Genomic DNA, 21359 nt, shown 5'->3' on the forward strand with positions numbered 1-21359 from the left:
TATTATTCCAGATTTGTAATAATTTCTACAAGTGCCAACTTTTTTGATGTATTACATGGTGAAGCTGCATAGAAATGAATAAAATACTACCAGTTTTGTTTGGCAAAGAATCTGATTCAAAAAATAATTTACTATGACCACCTTAACAGAGAGCTGCTTAGTTAAATCACGCAAAAGAAAGAACATGTCTAACTTAAAAGTAGTAAACTATTTTTTTATTTTTGGTAAAAATATGTTTGGTTATTTTTTAACTTTTGGTAAAACATTTACACTCAAAAAATATCACTTAAATGTTTTTTCTCATGCTCCTGTGGTTTATTAAACCAATCTTAAATTGTAGAGGTACATTTTTTTTTTTTTCTATAAAGCTAGAAACTTAAAAAAAAAGAAAAAAAAAAAAAAGATGTACTTAAAGATTCAGTGAGCATCAACAAAAACTTTGGTTGGATCACCTCCAACTTTTGGTCAAAAGATACTGAAGAGTAAGAAATTAATACCACAATAACAGTTTTATTGTCAATTGTAGCAGTAAGGTTTCTAACCTGTTTCTGAGGAAGTGTTTGGCTGTAAACAAAAAATGAACTATATCTTCAACTATAACAATAGCTTGATTTAATGAGAATAATACAAAACCAAACACTAGTAAATTACAAGTACAACCCTGAGTTACACGTTTAAAAAAATAGAGTACCTTCCCATGAAATTTCTGAATTTTATACACAGTATTAAATCTGAACTAGATGTATTCAATCCATGTTCATCACAGAACAGACATCTGTTAAAATTTAGTGGTTTGATTGCTTTCTGAAAGATAGTTTCCTGACCACAGAAGGCTCTGAAAACCCTGTGCCAAATAACCTGCAGGAAACTTCAACTGTAATGTCATACTGAAGTGATTCACTGTTCAGATACCCTTATTATCTGATCTTCAAAAAGAGCAGAAAACACCATTATGCTTGAGAACAAAAAAAATACTAGCCTCTTGCTCCCCACCCTTAAAGGCAAAACATTACGTTATCCCTACAGTTTTCCTTCTCCTGCAAGTATTTGATATGACATATTATGGCAAATGTCCTCCAGAACAATCCATCACAGATCTCCTAATTAGGATTTTTCCTGAACTATCCAGTATAATATACAATATATAGTATCATATCATTCTACTAAAGAGAATAAGCCATGTAAGAAGCTTAGACCTAAGTTTTGTTCTGAACTCAAAGGAGATACCACACATAGGGAGGCCAAAGAAGTAAAAATAAAGTCTAGATATGTCAGAATTTTTGGCTTGACTATATAAGGAACTTTGAGATAAACTTGTAACCAACAATGTATATTAAGGTCTCATCATATAACAAAAACAATTTTGGGAAGAGTTTCATTGTTAACATCTACGGTTCTGTCAGAAACTGCCTCTTAAGCATTCTCCTAATATAATGGCCTTGCTTTTCATGCTTTCCTTTCAAAGCAATTTTACATTCTGTTAGGCTTTAGATGAATTTCCACATTTTTTCAGTGTGTCTTTATAACATGCTACCTTTGATAAAAAAGACATTATGCCACCTGTAAACACTGATTCTTTTCCTTACTTAGGAAAAAATCAAGTGTTATTTCCCCTGTTAGAGGTCTCTGAAACAATTTTAGGTCAACCTGTTTCAAGAAAATTGGAATATTTAGCTATAACTCTGACTTCTTTTTGATTTGTAAGGAAAACACAGTTAGAGTGAAAATGAAAGGATATTTTTTTTCTTTCTTTCTTTCTTTCTTTCTTTCTTTCTTTCTTTCTTTCTTTCTTTCTTTCTTTCTTTCTTTCTTTCTTTCTTTCTTTCTTTCTTTCTTTCTTTCTTTCTTTCTTTCTTTCTTTTTCTTTCTTTCTTTCTCTCTTTCCTTCCTTCCTTCCTTCCTTCCTTCCTTCCTTCCTTCCTTCCTTCCTTCCTTCCTTCCTTCCTTCCTTCCTTCCTTCCTTCCTTCCTTCCTTCCTTCCTTCCTTCCTTCCTTCCTTCCTTTTTTAATATGACATTTAAAAAAATGCAGTGTAAGAACTTTGTTTTTAAGAAACTACTGTTTTTAACCATGAATAATTTATTTCCCCTGTAGTTCATTTAGCACCTATTCTACCTATTATTTACACTTCTGTTCATGGTAATGTTGTTACAGCATCAATGAATGAATGGTAGCATCTATGTGTAAAATCACACTTTAAGACAGATATATTTTATATATATAGCTTTTTCTAGCTTTCTTCATGTTCTGTAATGGTACTTTCCCTCTGTTACCCTCATATGAATAAAATTTTCCAAATTCAATTTAAAGTTCAAAATCATTTATGAGTGAATTTCTATACAAAAGTAACTATAACCACAGTTGTCATAATGCTAAAGATGAACTGTAGAAGAATGAGAAGACTATCAAGAAAAAGACATAATGAATATTTTGCAGGATACTATTATTTTTGTCATGTTGCATAGAAAAATACTGTTACTCAACTTATAAGAATATACATCAGATATCTCTATGAATACTGCAACATTTATGATGCATCACACCAATATCAACAGATACAATATTTTATGTGTTTAGGTACATTTTATGAAGCACACAGGTGTTCCAGGAAGAGAGCAAATATTAACTTCAACATTTTTATACTCAAAAGTTGTTTTTTTTTGTTTGTTTGTTTGTTTTTTCTTAGAACTCCCTATGTAAAAGGATGCTAAGATCAAAGAATTAAGTTCATAAAAGTAGGAGCTTCTAAAGTGAGTATAAAAGTACCAATTGACTTCAAACAATTTTATCAGCTCCTAAATATGGTAGGGCTCTACAGGGATCTTTGCCACAGTACATCTTGTTGCATTTCTGCCAATATCTGTGGATTTAATTTCATTTGTATTCCCAAGATACTTCTCTATTCATGTTTCTCTATTCCCCGTAAAACAGGTTAAAAACAAAAACATCAAAAAAACATCCCCCCAAAACCAAACCAAACCAAACCAAAACAAAACAAAACAAAAAAACTGACAACTGCTCTGATCATGCAACAAAATATGAATGAAGTATGTTCCTACTGCTGTCTTGCAAAATTTTTACCTTTCAGTTGGAGCTGCTAAAAAGTTATTAAAAATTTTCTCTATGCAGTCACACTTCCACCACAGGATTATGCCAGCACTTCCTGATCTTCTGTTTACCTGTTTAAATGTATACTTAATGTTTTTCCAGCTGAGGTAATTTAAATCTAATAGAATTTTGGAATGACATTCCCTGGACCTTTCATATTAGTTTTAAGAGTTGGTGCTTTAAAAGTTTTTTTATATAAAATAAAAAAGACTTTTCATATTTAATTATTTTATATATATACTGGCATGGAAACCTTCATGCCATTAAGTAATTTATCATTTAATTTTACAGTGAAGAAGCATGTCTTTAGGGCAAATATTCCTTTCATTTCCAATGAACCTTATTAAAATAATTGGCTATTTATAATAAGCATTTGACAAATCATTTTAGCTGTAGTTGAAGAAAAAAATCATATTGAAAAGTGAATCAAGTAGTGAATCAGTCTTTATTACAAGCAATGTTCCTAGATTGTCAGCTTCATGGGTAAAAAATTATCCAGCATCAGACTATAACCTCTAACTGGATTATTTGTACAAATAAGTGTAGGTGGTCTCATGGCAAGAAGTCCAAATATTTTCAAAGCAAGTTTGAACCCAGATCAGTAAATGAGCATACTTCCTTTCACATATCCCAAGACAATTGTGTTTTTTCAAAATGCAGTTGTTTATGCATTTCAGAATAGAGTGAATTTAGGGATACATCTTTTTTTCACATGAGTACAGTTATGGCATGTTTTTTGAAAAATGTTATTAGACTAACAAGTCCTGGAGGATATAATGATGGATGTTCAAAAATGACTAAAACAGATGGTTATATTTGTTCACATGTCTACATTAGATATACATGGAGTGAAGTGTATTGCTGTAGGGCCAATCTATAAACATCTAATTTCTGCACTCATACAAAGTTGTCTATGGGACATCAGTGCACTTACGTTGTATAACTGCACATAAAGGTGCTGCACAAAGGTCATGTCTACCCTTTGTAAGGTATTAACCTTACAAATTCATACTCACAGCTACTGATAAGTCTATGTATGTTTTACTGGTTATTATTCTTATTGTTAGATTTAATCACAGAAACAATCTAACACTGTAAATAGGAGCAAGATCTTTTGGCATAGTTCTCTAATCTTTTTTTCCCCTCTAGTGACTGTGGAGTACTACATTTTATTACATTTATTACACATGGATACTTAATAGATCAAGAGCATGCTTATAAATCATTTATATGGAAGGTTAATAAATGAATGGATGATTTATTACAGGATTAACCAATTGCCTTGGACACTAACAACTGTAAAATATCAATATGTTTACTATAACTATATGGAAATCTTTAACCCTATAATGAGTATAAACTTCCTTACAGAAGAAAAAGCAAGAGGAATCACAGAATCACAGAATTTTCTAGGTTGGAAGAGACCTCAAGGTCATCGAGTCCAACCTCTAACCTAACGCTAACAGTCCCCACTAAACCATTTCCCTAAGCTCTACATCTAAACGTCTTTTAAAGACCTCCAGGGATGGTGACTCCACCACTTCCCTGGGCAGCCTGTTCCGGTGCCTCACAACCCTTTCAGTGAAGAAGTTCTTCCTAACATCTAACCTAAAACTCCCCTGGCTCAACTTAAGCCCATTCCCCCTCGTCCTGTCACCAGGCACGTGGGAGAACAGACCAACCCCCACCTCGCTACAGCCTCCCTTGAGGTACCTATAAAGAGCGATAAGGTCGCCCCTGAGCCTCTTCTTCTCCAGGCTGAACAAGCCCAGCTCCCTCAGCCGCTCCTCGTAGGACTTGTTCTCCAGGCCCCTCACCAGCTTTGTCGCCCTTCTCTGCACCCGCTCAAGCACCTCGATGTCCTTCTTGTATCGAGGGGCCCAAAACTGAACACAGTACTCGAGGTGCGGCCTCACCAGAGCTGAGTACAGGGGGACGATCACCTCCCTAGCCCTGCTGGCCACACTGTTTCTTATGCAAGCCAGGATGCCGTTGGCCTTCTTGGCCAGCTGAGCACACTGCTGGCTCATATTCAGCCGACTATCCACCATCACTCCCAGGTCCTTCTCTGCCTGGCAGCTCTCCAACCATTCCTCTCCCAGCCTGTAGCTCTGCTTGGGGTTATTGCGCCCCAGGTGCAGGAAGGAAATGTGCAACTACAGAAAAGTCAACTTCTCTTCAGTTCAGCCCCAGAACTTCCCACTTGAAGGAACTTAGTTGAAAAAATCATCCTGAAAAGCATTTCCAGGTAGGTGAAGGACAAGAAGGCCATGCAAAGCAGACATCATAGATTTATGAGGAGGATATCATGCTTGACCAACCATGTATAGCCTTATACAATGATGACACTGGTGTGGTGGACACAAGGTAGATGTTGTTTACCTCAACTTTATTAAGGCTTTTAATGCTTTGTCCCATAACATCCTCATATAGAAGATGACAGTGTACACTTTAGGTAAGGGGACAGAGAGGCAGACTAAAAACCTGCTGAATGGCCAGGCCCTGAGGGTTGTGATCAGTAGCACAAAGTCTACCTGGAGGCAAGTCACTGGTGGTGTACCTGGGGGCTTGCTCCTGGGTCCAACAACATTCAGTTAGTGACCCAAGTGTTGTGTCCCAGTGCACCCTCAACAAATTGGGGGCTGACAGAGCACGGGGAGCAGTGACTGCTCCACACAGTGCATGTGCTGCCATGAAGACGGCCTGAACAGGCGGAGGAATTGGGCTGCCAGGAATCCTGTGAGGTTCCACAAACGAACTGACAGGTCTGGGCCTTGAGGACAAACAGTCCCATGCACCACCACTATGTGCCAGGGGCCAACCAGCCAGAAAGCAGCTGTGTGTGCAAAGATGGGCTTTGGGGCGCTGGTGGACACAAGCTAACCACAAGCCAGAAGCTCACCTTCATGGCAGAGGCCAGTGGCTACCTGGGCTGAATTTGAAGGAGTGCTGTCAGCAGATCAAAGAGGGTGATCCTTCCCTCTGCTCTGCACTGGTAAGACATACCTGCAGTGTCCAGTTCTGGGCTCCCCAGTACGAAAAAGACATGGACATGCTGGAGAGAGATCTGGGGAGATATAAAAACCTGCTCCTGGAGCAAAGCACTCTGGTTGTCCCTGCCTGAGCAGGGAGGTTGAACAGATGATCTCCAGAGGTCCCTTCCAACCTATGATTCTGTTATACGTATATATAAAGTATACATGATATCTATGTAGACTGCATTATCTGTGGCAAATTCACAGCACTATTAACAACTTACCCATCATTTTATCTTTAGACTACAGAAATTTCCTTTCTTCCTCTGCCAAGGTGAAAAAAAGAAAACCCAATCTCCTTCACCATAAAATATGCAATATGTGCATGGAGCAGTTTCCTCACATCATCAATGACTGTCTAGTATACGAAGGGAAGTATTTTTCCAGTGACTTCTGTCTCCACCTGACTGACAGCTCTATTATCTCAGGGCACATACACCCTCGTTGTTCTTCATGATTCACAGAGCTGTATGTCCTGCAACTAAAAACACCTCTCAGAACTGGAACTTGTATTTATGGCAGCTGGGCCAGGCAACGTCACCTTTGTTTGATGCTCACATCAAATAAGACCTATCCAAATAAGTTAATGCATTTTCCAAGTCTATGTTCAGCAGCCAGGGAGTTGCCTTCCAATTTATAGATATCATCTCTACAGAACTTAGGGCCATGGGTGGTACGATCCCTGTAAAACATCTCTATTTTTGCTGAGAAATGGAAGGAGGCTTTTTCTCTGTTAGAGCACTGAAATAATGAAGTCAGATACAAATACTGTTTTCACCTTTATCTTTCTTCCTCATTTTGATGTATGTCTTCTCCTGCAGTGTTATTTTGATGCTGCTTTCATATTAAGTATTATTGACATATAAAATAGAATGGATGAGAAATGAGCAGATGAATTCTCCTCTAACAATGAAAACTACTGGTATTTTTTAATTATTTTAATTAAACTCTGAAAACTGTATAAGAGTAATAATTGTATGCATATACAGCATATAGCATTAAATACAACAAAGGATCAAATAGAACACATTTTCAGAACCAGATGCGTTATTGACTTGAGGATAAAATTAAATCTGACAAATCTGATTACAAAACTTATCTATTATTTGCAGGAAAACAGCAATTTAAGTTCTCTTTTATGGTGCAGAGCATACACATCTGGACCATGCAACATAATTCACTTCCAATCCTTTCTAGTAAGAAGGCAATTGCTGAATGCTATCATTTTTGCTCATTCATACCAAAGCACAGATAGCAGCAAAAGTGCTTCTGAGATATAAGTAACCATTGACACTCAGAGTCACAGAAGATCTGAGAATTTGGCCGGAAAAGTATTGCTGCAAGAAATAATAAACTCCTCTTGTAAGCCTGAGGAGTATCTATTTTATTAACAGCAGTGACCAAAAAGGAGTGCATCAGTTACAACACTTATCTAATCTGATGAAAATGGAGAGCCGGCAATTCCACCTCTTAAACACATTCCTGTGTCCCCACTTCTCTAGGACCTGGCTGATGTGTGGCTACATGAGGGCCAACTCAGTGGTCTGATCCCACCAAAAGTCCCTTCTTGTGGTTGGTTTGTACACTTCTGAACGAGCCTGGTGAGATGATTCATACTGAAGGTAGGCTGCTGAATCTGATGGGGATATATTCTCCAGGATGATGAGCACCATCACCTTTGCTGGTATCAAACAGTCACACAAAAGGATTAAAAAAAATAAAATCAGACCAGATTTCAGATCATGAGACTACAGAAGCTCATGTGCCTCTCATGTCATCAGACATTAAGAAGTCATAAAGAAGGGTGAGAAACATGATCTATTCATTGCTTTCAGTGCACCTGAAAAACAAACAAACAAAAACCAGGCACTGCCAGGTTATGTCTGTTTTTGAAATTAGAGTGGCCTTACAGACTTGCATTCATAGAGTGTGATGATTAGAGTGGAAGGCACAGTATCTGTATTACCTATATCTCAAGGATACTTTTTCTGCACAAGATCTAGGCTGGTTGGGTGGACTGAATTCCTATTTACTCAATGAAGTGTTTTGTGTCATTTCCTAGTGTGCAACATGAGGACTTTAAAATACCAGACTATTTTCATTTAGATTGTCTTCATGTCAAAGGGAACCAGTTCTTGTGTTCTGAGACTGCTCTGTCACATGAAGCAAAGCATACCAAGTGGAGATGATCAAGAGATCTTTTTAAAAAAAAGTAGTCCTCAACTAGAACATTCATCTAGATGCCCTACAGAAAAAAATAGTATGTTACTTAACACATCAGAATAAATGCAAGATAGAAGAATATCCTGGGTATTCATATGCTAATGTGATGGCACCATTAGTTTTGCTTCAGATATCTTATGAATACAAAGGGAATACATTTGTAATGCAAAATAGTATATACTATTAGAATATTCTCATTTTATTGCACTTCAAGTCCAAGTACTGTGTTTTTTTCTCTTTTTTTTTTTTTTTTTTTTTTTTTGGTTTTTGTTTTTTTCAAGTTTTGAACACACAGGTAATGGGCTTGACTATATCCTTCTTTCCCTCTGTATATCACTTACTTACAAATAAACTCACTGACCTCAAAAGTGTATTCACATGAGTAAGTACTACTTAAAACTTCAAAAAAGTAGATAGTGCTCTTTGCCTTCTTCAAACTGTTCATTTGGTCTGTGGAGGACTATGACCTGAGGACTAGGTCCTTTTTTTTTTTTTTTTTTTTTTTTTTTTTTGTCTTATTTTTAATTTCTAGCAATATCCTTTGAAGAGCCATGGGAATTGTTCAAGTGCCAAACATTAAAGTCAGTCATATAATTTTCAACTAGTTCAATGAACAATGGAAATACTAACATTCTACATAAGGAACTGCACAGACATATGCCAGCAAGAGTTCATAACACATATACAATATTTTCATTCTGCATCCTTGATACACCCACACACACAGATGGTTCAGAACAGTAGTTCTTACAGCAGGAGAACAATAAAAAAAAATAATAACAAACCAAGAGAAACATTTAAATGATAAAACATTATTTTTTTATTTTTTTTATTTTTTTTAACAGCTTCTTCCTACACAGATGGGTCAGACTGTGCCACTGTGTAACAAAATTCTAAATGGTAAGTTTTGTCTCATTAAATCATGAGATTTCACTTCAAGATTTCATTTATCTCCATTATCTTCCTCACATAAACGTCCTGATACCTCTGTAACGAATCTTCAATCCCCCCTTTAAAGCTCTAAGCATAGCTGTGTTGATCCTAAAACGTCAGTCACTGAAATTGTCTTATAATTTCCTCTGCCTACCTAAATGGGCATAAAAAGTGGGGAGAAGGAACAGAGGACAAACAATATGCTCAGCTGCAGGTTTCTTGTGTTTTTCCTCTGACCTTCTGTAACTTGTTGTCTTTCATCTGCATAATTTAACAGATCAGAGTTGCAGATATATTTTACAATAATAATTCTCTATAGATGTAATAATATGGTTAACACCCTGTTTTAAGAGCTTAATCTTGATGCAGTTTCTTGGAGAAAAATTGTGAAAATGACAGTTTGGGAACAGCCCAGTGTTATAAGTCACTTAGCATTTCAAGGCTGCATCAAAGAACACATGTTCAAAGCCTTCAGAAAAGGGCTTATGACTGTGCAGAAAGCCATGGATATTGCTCTCAATAATAACCATTCTCTCACACTTAGAAAGATAGGGTCGTACCAACAGATGGTAAGCAGGCTTATTCACAAAGTATACTACTTGACAAACTGACAAACATGAAGGTAAGAACTTGCAATCACTGAAATTAATTAGTAGTGGTAAGGCTATTTATAAGACCACACTAACAAACAAGTTGTGTTTAGCTTTTCTAATCACTATTTTTCCATTTAAATATGTTTTCCTTCGTATAGTCTTACTATGCCAAATACTTGCAAGATAACATTTTGAGCATTCCCACGAAGAAGACAAAGACCGAACAAAATGGACTTGGACAACGGTCACACTTCTGGAAAGCTGCCTACCAGCCTACTGAATGTTGGAAATATGAAAAGTGAATGGTTAAAAATGCAGATTTTCTCCACTTAAGTTCTGAAAATGGAAGGAAGGAATAGAGTTTATCTACTACAACATGACCTTCTCCAGTGGAGACAACTTCTGTAGCACTTTGTGTAACAACAGAAATGAACGTGTTTTTTTTTGTACGTGTGAAAGGGAACCCAGAAAGAACACCACAAAATAATAAAATGACACTGAGGCCCTAGATAACAGCTTTTTGTTTGTTTGTTTGTTTGTTTGAATGCATAAACTTGAAGAAAACTGAAAATATTTATACAGTATTTATTGCATGGATTAATGCAGTAGTAAATCATAAGGCCTGAGCATAACATATCTAGAGATACCAGATTCACTTTTACTCTTATTCAAGAAAAATTTCTGTTGAAGTAAATTCTATTTCAAATGATGAGTGCACAATCATGCCTTTATATGAAATCTGTTTAAGCATGAGACATTTAAGAAATACTAAACTCCAAACACAGGTATGATAGCTTTAGAAAAAAAAGTACAAAAGTAGGAGTAGAAGAGGCCAGATTAATCACAGTGTCCAGTTTGCTTTCTGCTACTGAAGAGCTTCCTAGAATTCTTCAAACTACTCTCCATTTTGATGTAATGCTTCTCTGTTACAAAAGGACTATAACAGCTTATATAAACATAATACGCTCCTCCACATTCTCATTTCCAAACCACATAAGACCACTTACATACTGCTTTCAAAAGAGCAGTCTAAAAGGAAACATCTAAAAGGAAATGTGTTAAATGTGTTTCCATGCAGTGTTAGCAAAACTCATTGCTAATATTTTCTGTAGTGCATTCAGGAATATAAACAGTTATTCTCATTCTGAAAAAGCATATTATACCTTTTATGTTAAGAGGGGATGTGTAAAGTTGACATTACAATTCTGTTATTGAATTAAAAGAGTTCATTTTAAATTCAGTATTCATTATTAATTCAAATATAAAGAGGAATGTGCAAAATATTTTTCATATGCTATCTTTTTAAAGCAGAACATGAACAAATTAAATTCCTTCAGCAGTCAAACAGCAATGCATATATTTTTGGAGCATTAATTTCTTTCCATGGTAAACTAATACTACTGATCCTTAAGAAAGACAGTAATGAAGGGAAGAGATATTTACCCTCCTACAAAAGATGCCTATAATGGCTATTGACAGTTGAAGTGACTTATAATATAAAGCACACTTTTTATTTTTTTTTAAATACCAATCATTTGTATTGTATTGCACAGTTTAGTTAGTCTAGAGGTCATAAGAAACCCACCCCTCTGTTCAATATCCTATAAAATCCAAAAGCAATCGGGAAGATCTTCTTTCCTCCCACCATGACATCTTATAAAAGAAACTTAGACATCAAAGTAGGACACTTAATAAAAGCCTCAGCTCAACATCCAGCTCTGGAAAAAATAAAAAGAAACATCCAACAAAATGCTGCATAAAGAATATAGAAAGCAGTGTAAGGATCTTCTACCAAATAAGTGGTGCAGATTTGTCTTCAGTACGGGTCACTGTCCCAGTAAAATATACCACACAACAAAGATTTGAGGAAGTCACTGAGAAACCATTAAAAGTCTTGGAAAAGCTCTCATGTGAAAAAGAAAAGGAAACAATTTAAACTGTTTGTACAGGAAAGAGTGAGATGGAAACATGACAAATGTATGCAAAATACTAAGTGGCATACAGAAAGCACTAAGAAGCTTCTTTTCTTCTAGTCATATAATGCACAAAGAAAGAGACAGTTTAAGATGCTGAAAGACATGAAATTTGAAATTGAAAAGGGATTTTTTTTCAATATACTATGTAATTAGACGATGAACTCAATGCATCAGGCAATTGTTGAGGTCAGATATTTAACAAGAATAAGAAAAGATATTACAAGTTTGTACAAACAAGAAGAATAAGCAATGCAGTGTAACCAAAAATAACAGGAATTAAACAAAATCGGAGAGGATATTATACTTCCTAGCTGAGATTTTAAGCCAATCTCTAGCTATTACAGAATAAACTAAAATCCTTACAGGGACAAATTATGCCCTCTTTTCATGGTGGGCGTGTCCTGAGACTTTCTGTGAAGTGTTGACCTATTTCCTTCCAAGTATTAGGTGACTAAGTAAGCTATCCAAACAAATATATTTATTTGGATTTAAAGCAAAACAAAGCCCCAAGTTCCAACAGCCCCCAAATTATTGTCACTCTTGTTCAGTCTCACCACAAATTTATTGTAAGAAGATGCATCATCAAATCTTCCTCTGGTCTCAGTTGACAACCTCATCAATTTGAACTTCAATTAATAGCATTTGCTTTTCCGGGCAGATTCAGACAGAAGTTTTCCTGGACTTCTATAACTGTGACAAACATCTGCTTCATTGCTGCTCCTCCACCTGGTGGTTATGCCTTTATTATGTTCCACATTTTGCCCCATTATGGTTTCCATTTTAGGAATAATGTTTGATTGACTTTTCTTCGGACTGTAATAAATATATTGACTATTGGCTTTTTTTCTTCTTTACTGGTGATCTCTAATAGACATCTTTCAAACTACTTGTTTTCTTTTACATTTTAATTAAGCAAATAAGTAACAGTCTGTCTGCCCTTTTTCATTTATTATCTGAGCAATTAATTAGACACAGGAATAGTTTTCAGAATTCAGGTAAATAATGCTTATATGAATCTGTTCCCTAGGACATCTACAGGTAACTTGCTATTACTATACTTTATAGCTTATTATTACTACTTTATATAATTTAATATTAATATAATTGTTAAAACTATACAAATAGCTAATTGCAACAACAACTAAAACAACCAACTGTGGTGGTTTTACAATGCTAGGCAGCTAAACACTACAACTGCTCTCTCACCCCCCGTCCTTAGATGAGGAGGGGAAGAAGTAAAGTAAAGAACAGCTCACAGTTTGAGATAAGGATAATTTAATTAAAGGGAAAAAAAAAATAATAATAATAATAATTAAGGAAAGATTATTATTAACTAGGCAATTTAACTAAAGAGGAAAAAAAAAAAAGAAAGGGGAAAGGGAGGGGGAAAGGGGAAAAAAAGGGTATAACCAAACCAAACCAAAACAAATAAAGGCTATGTGGAAGTGCAGAGGAAAGAAATTACTCTCTACTTCCCACAAATGAGCGATGCTTGACCACATCCTTGAAGCAGGGCCTCAACACACGTAGCTGGTGTTCAGAAGGAAGACTGACGTTTTCACAATGCGAGCCCACCCCTCTCCTCTTCTTCTTTTTTCCACCTTTATTGCTGAGTGTGACACCACATGGTATAGAATATCCCTTTGGTTGGTTTAGGTCAGCTGCCTTGGTGATGTTTCTTTTCTCATTTTTTTGCCCACCCCCTAGGAGGGTTAGAGAGAGTCCTGATGCTGTGCCAGCACTGCTCAGCAGCAGACAAAACACTGGTGTGATACCACTGCTGTTCTAGCTACAAGTGCAGAGAAGAGCACTGTATGGGCTGCTGCAGGGAAAGTTAACATTCCAGACAGACCTAATACACCAACACAAATTAAAAAGAAACACCTGGTTTACATTTAGAACTCCCTAAGCCTAAACTTACATTGCAGGAGAAGCCATAGTGAGTGTTCATCACCAGAATCATGGGGTGAACATCTGGCTCGGTGTATCTGCATATACCCTAGTACATTAAATTTGTCCACATGGCTCAGGGGCCTGCAGGCTTAGAATAAACTGCATCTGTGTGAGACGCTCTTGGTTTTAGCCTCCAAAGCAGGATAACTGCATACAAACCTCCTGTGGAGAATGGTTTCTGGACTGCTCTACCACCAAATTGCAGCTGGAAATGGTTTAGCTGGAGTGCTTGCTCATTGTAACAAAATCCATGCCACATCTTCCTCACATATATTAGTTCCTAGTAGATGTAATAGTTCCTGGATTTGAATTTGCTGCTGAAGCTTCAGTTTATGCATCGTCTCGACTAGGTCAGAAATTCATGGAGATTGGCTGTTCCAGTTCCAGTCCTGCATGTATAAGCCACTATCATTACCCTACTTGTAGTTCAGATGATAACTCAACATACTATTAAAATGTGAGCTGATGCTCCGCCACGTGGCCTCCCATTCATGCAGTTTTTCAATACATTAATATGGCGGCTCGAAATGCCACAGACCTTCCATGCTGTGGAGGTAGAAAGCAGAGAATGCTGGAAAAACACTAGGAAGACATTGCTTACATTATCAAATGTATCTGTTTAATAAGCCTTAATCCTCTTGGAGTGCAAGGCATTTAGTTATGTCTGGCAGTGTTAACGATGCTCGGAATATAAAATCACTTAAAAACCAAAACCTTAAATCTGAACTCTTTCTTGTTTCCAATTTGATTTTTTTTCTTCTTGGATCCTTCTGTCATTTCAGTTAGTTGAGTGCCAGCCAGAAATCCACACTTTGACATATATTGTTGATAAACCCTGAGTTTCATATTTCTTTCAGCAGGCAGTCTTTATCTGATAATCACAATAATGCATAATATCTATATGTCCCAGTTTATGGATTTTCGTTTTCTTTTGTGGAAAATCCAGCCATCCCATGTCTCCAGGGTATTTCCATGGATTTTGACTTGTTCTGCAGAACTGTACTTTTAGTCAGCTTTAGTGGGTGAAAATATAATCCCTCTATATGTAGATGAAGGCATTAATTATCTGAACAGGAGCTATTTGTCCAGCATTTTCATCTGTCATGCTGAAGAATGATTAGTGAAATTGACAATGATTTAACAATGGATGCTGGTTCATGAATAGTAGTACTTCTTCAGGCCTTTTTCAATAAAAAAGTGGAAAGATCAATCAAGATTGACTTTCTTGAAATCCATGGTTTAAAAAGGGGAATTATAATTCATCAAATGATTACATGCTTCTTTCTAATGAAGGAGAAGGCCATGTAGAAAAAAATGAATAGAATAGAATAGAATAGAATAGAATAGAATAGAATAGAATAGAATAGAATAGAATAGAATAGAATAGAATAATTCATTTGCAAGGGACCTACAGAGATCACCAAGTCCAACTGCCTGACCACTTCAGGATTAATCAAAAGTTAAACTGTATTTACACAATGTGGCATTTTTGTACTGATGGTTAGCTAAACTCCACCACACCACTCTCTCACTCCCCTTCCTAAAAAGAACTGGAAGAGAAGTATGATGTAAGAGGGCTCAAGGGCTGAGTTATGGACAGAGAGATCACTCACCATTTACCATCGCAGGTAAAGCAGACTCAGCATAAGGGAGATTAATGCAATGTATTGCATATTGCTAACAGACTAGAGCACTAAGAACTAAAAGCAAACTTCATCCACCCTTTTCTGCCTTTGGGAAGGAACGTGGAATTCCTTCCTGAACTGAGCCTGCGGGGGCTGCCCACAGGCAGCAGCTCTTCAGGAACTGCTCCCACATGGCTCCGTCTCCCGGGGTCCATCCATCCCCCAGGAGCAAACTGCTCCAGCAAGGGTCCCCCACGGGTGGGCGGCAGCTCCTCCCAGACCCCCTGCTCCTGCGTGGGCTCCTCTCCACGGGCTGCAGCTCCGGCCCGGGGCCTGCTCCTGTGGGGGCTCTCCATGGGCCGCAGCCTCCTCCAGGCCACATCCACCTGCTCCACCGGGGGCTCCTCCACCCATGGGGGGGCTGCAGCGTGGAGATCTGCTCCATGTGGGACCCATGGGCTGCAGGGGGACAGCCTGCTCCACCAGGGGCCTCTCCCTGCACAGCCTGCAGGGGAACTGCTGCTGCCTGCCTGCAGCACCTCCTGCCCTCCTGCTGCACTCACCTGGGGGATGCAGGGCTGCTTGTTGCTCCTCTCTCTCTCTCAGATGCTGCTCCACAGCAGTTTTTTTCCCCTTTCTTCTGCTCTCCCAGAGGCCCAACCAGCATCACTCATGGCTCAGCTCTGTCCAGCATCAGGTCCCTCGTGGAGCAGCTGGAGCTGGCTCCTTTCTGACATGCAGCAGCTGCTGGGCTCTGCTCACAGAGGCCATCCTTGCAGCCACCCCACTACCAAAGCCTTGCCACATAAACCCATTTAAAATGATCCTGAAGATAAAAATGATTTGATCACACCAACAGAATACACCCTCCTATTGCTGAATGTAAGTTTATGAAATTTTCAGGAAGTTAAGTGTTCTAAGTTATTCTCTGGAAGAGCTTCATCAGTGTACAAAGACCATAGGTAGAATTGCCTTAAGCTAGTTTTTCCAAACTCCTCTCTCCTTGTCACTAGATACTGTCAACAACAGATTTGAAAGCCAGATTGCCATGCATAAGCATCTTCATGGACATCACCACAAAAGTCTCCCCAGGTTTCTACCTAAGGTAGTCTTTCCTATCCAGACATAGGTGATTTTATGAGCCCTGAAATGGGAAACTTCTACTAGCAGATATATTTTCACATTTTTGCCACTGCAGAGTTAGAATCTTTTCAGACTACCAGTGCCAATTAATACCAATTTTGAAATAAATCTAGGATATGCAATCAGTGAAGTTGTTAATGATCTCTTTTATAATTTACATATTAATTATTTACTCGGGTAAAAGGTTGAGGGATCTCAGAAATATTGACAGGATGTTTGTTGATAAGAATGACAAAATGCCAGCCTTGGGAACATATCGTGATTGCAAAATCAATCGCTTACCTTAATTGATTTAGCAGCAGAATATTACACATGAAAGAAGTCAAAAAAAAAAAAAAAGAAAAAAAAATGCACAAGAGAGTATAACACAATTCCTGGAAATCTGAACAGTTTATATGAAGATACCTGTCTTGCAGTGAAGTTATTTTAATTTACCTTTTCATGACGGAATTATTTTGACACTTCTTACTTGGTTTACAGTGAATTCAGAATTGAATTGCTAAACTTTATGAAACAGGGGAAGTTGCATAAAAGGAACTTTCTGAATTAAGCTAAAGAGATATCATATTAAAGAGTTATGTAGGATTCATCAATGGAAGTCAAAGGAATGGTATGATCCTTTCTAGACAGCACGTTAAGCATGCATTTTACTTGCTGAAAATTCATGGTGTTATTTACTTCATTGCATCCTAACACCTTTGACATCTAATGATAGCAGAAGTATTGTGTATCGTGTGTGGACTATGTGTCTGGTTTTATGAAGGAGTGTGCCTGAGAACATAATGATGATGTTTCTTCATGCTGCTAGGCATCAATGGCACACAGAAGCTGTCTGGCTCTACCTTTTATAAGAGCAGTCACAAGAACAGAGATACAACTTCCCATCTTGCCACTTTCCAAAGACTTTTGTTCCACTTAGATGACAGACTCACATAAAATACATGCAAATGCCAAAGGTAGGGAACCACAAGGTACTGCACTCACAATTTAGCCTATGTTCAACCTTCAAGCTGGTATAACCTCTGAGTTACAGTCAGACATAAACTTGTCTGCTCTTCTAGTCTCAAGAGTCCTCAACTCCTGGCTATACAGTTTAAAGGCAGGCAATGACTATCGTTTGCCTTCATTATTACACTACGAACTCAATCCCCTACCTTGAATGACTGTTCTAATGATATGACTATAAAAACAAATTCACTATGATTTCTACTGGTAGTCAGTTCCACTAGATGCCCAGAATCAGGGCTAGATGGAAAAGTTTCCAAAGGAGTGGATAATATCCAACATTTTCTTATAGGTGGATGAGGTAGGCATAATTTAACAAGATTAAACTAGTGGGACTAATTTGAATTCATGCATCTGAGTTGTCGTCTGGATGGTCCTATGGTACCTACATAATAAAATAAGAGGGAGTGTGGCCAAAGTTAATGGAATTGAATATCCATACTCTGGTCTTTGGACACACTTTTCTTTGGGGATATAATGAACATAAGCTGTTACTTTGGCTGGACTGTACTGGTTCCTTAACACTTCAAACTGTAGACAAGTATCTAAATGGAACACTTACTTAACGTAGACTGGATTCAGTGCTTATTCACTCTGATTTAGATGAATGCATTTGTCTTTTAACTGCAAATGAAACTAGATTCCTATTTTCCTAGGGATAATTTCCTAGCCTAGTTTCCTAGGCTTCCAAATGCATCAATAACATGATTTTTTGAGGACTATTATGTGCTTTACAGCACAAAATAAAACACAAACTTGGCATCTAAGTTTCTCCATAGGCAAGCACTTGTTCTAAATGAGTTTTACGTGTGGGAAAAAACACACACACACACACACAACAAAACAAACAACAAAATACACAACAAAACAAAAACCAAACTTCAATGGATAATGCAGATTATAAGTTAGAACATGATCAGACTTGCAAATAAATGTGTAATCCATTAATTGTTTTTGACCGTTCAGAACGTCTGATGACATTAACTGGAGAAACATGGAAAGATGGTCCTGTAATTTCCAGTTTAAGCACAATAAAATAAAATAGATATTCTTAAAAAAATTTATTAGTGAGGTGTAGATCTTACTACGTGTTCCCCCAAGGAGTCAATATTAAAATCTGAAGGTTTTTTTTTGTTTGTTTGTTTGTTTTTTACATTAGTACTTATCATTTTTATAATGACACACTTTAACAGATATCATCCCCCTGTTCCTAATCTAATCTTAAACTAGGACAAACTCTTCAAGTAAATTATGAGGAATAAAAAGGCATCCAGATATTGTATTTAAAACATGACTAAATATAAATACTGTTTAAGTTTTGAACTTCTGCCCTTGGATTTAGGGCTTGGATAACTCAAAGCACTTTTTCATAATTTTAATGCACAAGTAGAGACCTAGAAGACATATTTATATACAAATTTCTTTTCAATTTCTTTCAATCCCTTCCACTTTTTTCTATCATTAACCAAAAGAAAGCCACAAAAACAATTCCAACAGAAAGAGATATCCCTACTGTTTGCAATACTACCTTCCATTAATTTAATGGTAAATTCAGTTACCTTACCATGTCTTCAATATGCATAGCAAATTAGATGTTGTTGTGTCCAGTAAGTTGGAAGTGAAGTAATTTTCTGAAGGTAGTAAAACTATTCAATGGTATTAGCTTGTTCACAAAACAAAGGCCAAAGATTTCAGAAAATCAGATCTGATGTTAATCCTCAAAATTGCATGCTAATAAAAAGTCTTCTATCCACAAATACATAGAAGTTATCACGTGAAACTTACTGTGCTGGCAGTGAATCCCATTAAACCCTTCTGGACATTTACAAACATATCCTATGAATGTGTCGCCTCGGTATGCTTCACTAATTTCACACATCCCACCATTATGACATGGATTAGGAAGGCAGGGTCCTAAGAGATAGGAAAAAAAAAAAAAAAAAAAAAGAGAAATATATAATGAAAAACCATCACAATTTTATGCTCATTAAAGAAATAAAATCCCTTATGTAGATCTTCATATTCCACTAACCCACTAAAATATACCCTTCACTTAGTTCAGATAACTTGCCAGCACAGATTTTTATGAACAAGAAATAATATGAAGCATGTCACTACTCATTAATCACAACATTATTTTTTAATGTAACAGAAGACAGGAGACAGAGAAGGTAAATCTTCCTCTGCTATTAAAGATAACAGGGATTCTAACTTTTATACCACTGTGGCAATATGTATTAATCAAATGTGCCTATCATGTATAGAGTGACATGTACAATATCCCTGAGTAATCACTGCATGTCAAGTTAGTAGTATGAGATCTTTGCTATGGCTTTGTGTGACTATATGAATATGTAACTATCTGGGTCAGCAGTAAGGCTACTAAACCAACTGTTCTTTCCATTGAGAGCCTTTTTAGCAAATCCACTTTAAACTGCTTTGTTCCTGTGAGTAAATTTATATTTTTTTCCAACTAACTGTGTGTTAGGTTACATAACATCTCATCAGTGAGATCTGATTTGTTATGTTTGCAATGACTATATATGCCTTTAGGTCTACAAATTATTTTGTTAACAACAGGTGTTAAATGTGTTCCATCTTATTATCTTACTAATGTTATCTGTAACATACCTCCTACCAGAAAAAACGCTTTATCATTTTGATGATTTTGTTTTCCAATCTCACTTTAAAGAACTGGCAATTCTTGGTTGGAAAACCTCATATGCAAGTTTCTATGTGAAAAGATTTGTGAACTCAGTATAAAGTATATTGTTTGTGACCTTTGCTATGTACCCAGAAAGGTGTAAATTTTCATTTATTGAAATGCAATGTCATAATTATTTATCCACTTAAAATAAACAATAATAATAATAAAAAAACAGAAAATAACTTTTTCCACAGCATAATTTACTGACAATCAGCACTGGGAATTGAATGATATAAACTTAAAAAGACCACAAGTTTAGTGTTTGTCAGGCTCTGACTATTAGTTTATGTAAGCGCATAGGTTTTTTTATTAAGCGCAAGGTTTGACAGACATTCACAGCAACAGCATTCATTCAGCATGTCTCATCAGTGAAAACTACACTCTCTGAGAAAATATTAATTTGCAGAAGATAAAATTAACAGAATTACAAGCATGTCAGAACACATTCCACAATTATAATTGCCCGTGTAGTTACAGCAGTATGAGAAACTATCCATGTACATATTTCTGTTATAACTTATGTCTTTAGCCTAACCCAGGACACAATCCTGTAGAAGTTACACTTATACACATGATTAAAAATGGGATATGTATGTCTCACTGAACCCAATCAATTAAACACATGAATCTGTATAAGTCTAGTGCACTTAGTAGTAACAAAAGGCAAAAATCATGAAGACAAAAAGGAAGAGAGACTCTTCCTTGCCTTGTTTGTCTTTTCCCATTCATATTCTCCATTACACTTTAAATGTAGTGGTACACTACATATTTAATTCCACATGACATATATCAGTTCATTGAGAGGTCAAAGAAGATTCGTGGCTTTCTATTGTTACAAATTCTGTTCATGTTATTTCTCCTCCATAATAGAGGGGAAAAAAAAATTGCTTTTTGTCTCCCAGTGAATATGGACTATGTGTTTTTTCAAGCCTTGATCACAGTGCTGTGATTTGGGGAGTACCTGCAGGTAGCCCCATATGTTAATTACTTCTATCCATGTGGATCTTTAATCTTCCAAGAGCAATAAATCTTTTAACAATTATTTTCTCATTTTGCTT

The 21359-nt window shown here is 36.7% G+C and overlaps 1 protein-coding gene across 1 annotated transcript in view; it reads right to left on the bottom strand.

Moving 5' to 3' along the window:
* The window catches only part of EDIL3 (EGF like repeats and discoidin domains 3), a 275384-nt gene that overhangs the window by 113168 nt on the left and 140857 nt on the right, over positions 1-21359 (bottom strand). The window contains exon 4 of the mRNA XM_032206563.1: positions 19380-19508. Within this exon, the coding sequence (XP_032062454.1) occupies positions 19380-19508 (129 nt within the window). The remainder of the gene's footprint in view (positions 1-19379; positions 19509-21359) is intronic.

Source organism: Aythya fuligula, chromosome Z (genome assembly GCF_009819795.1).
Source record: "Aythya fuligula isolate bAytFul2 chromosome Z, bAytFul2.pri, whole genome shotgun sequence".
Taxonomy (NCBI): Eukaryota; Metazoa; Chordata; class Aves; order Anseriformes; family Anatidae; genus Aythya; species Aythya fuligula.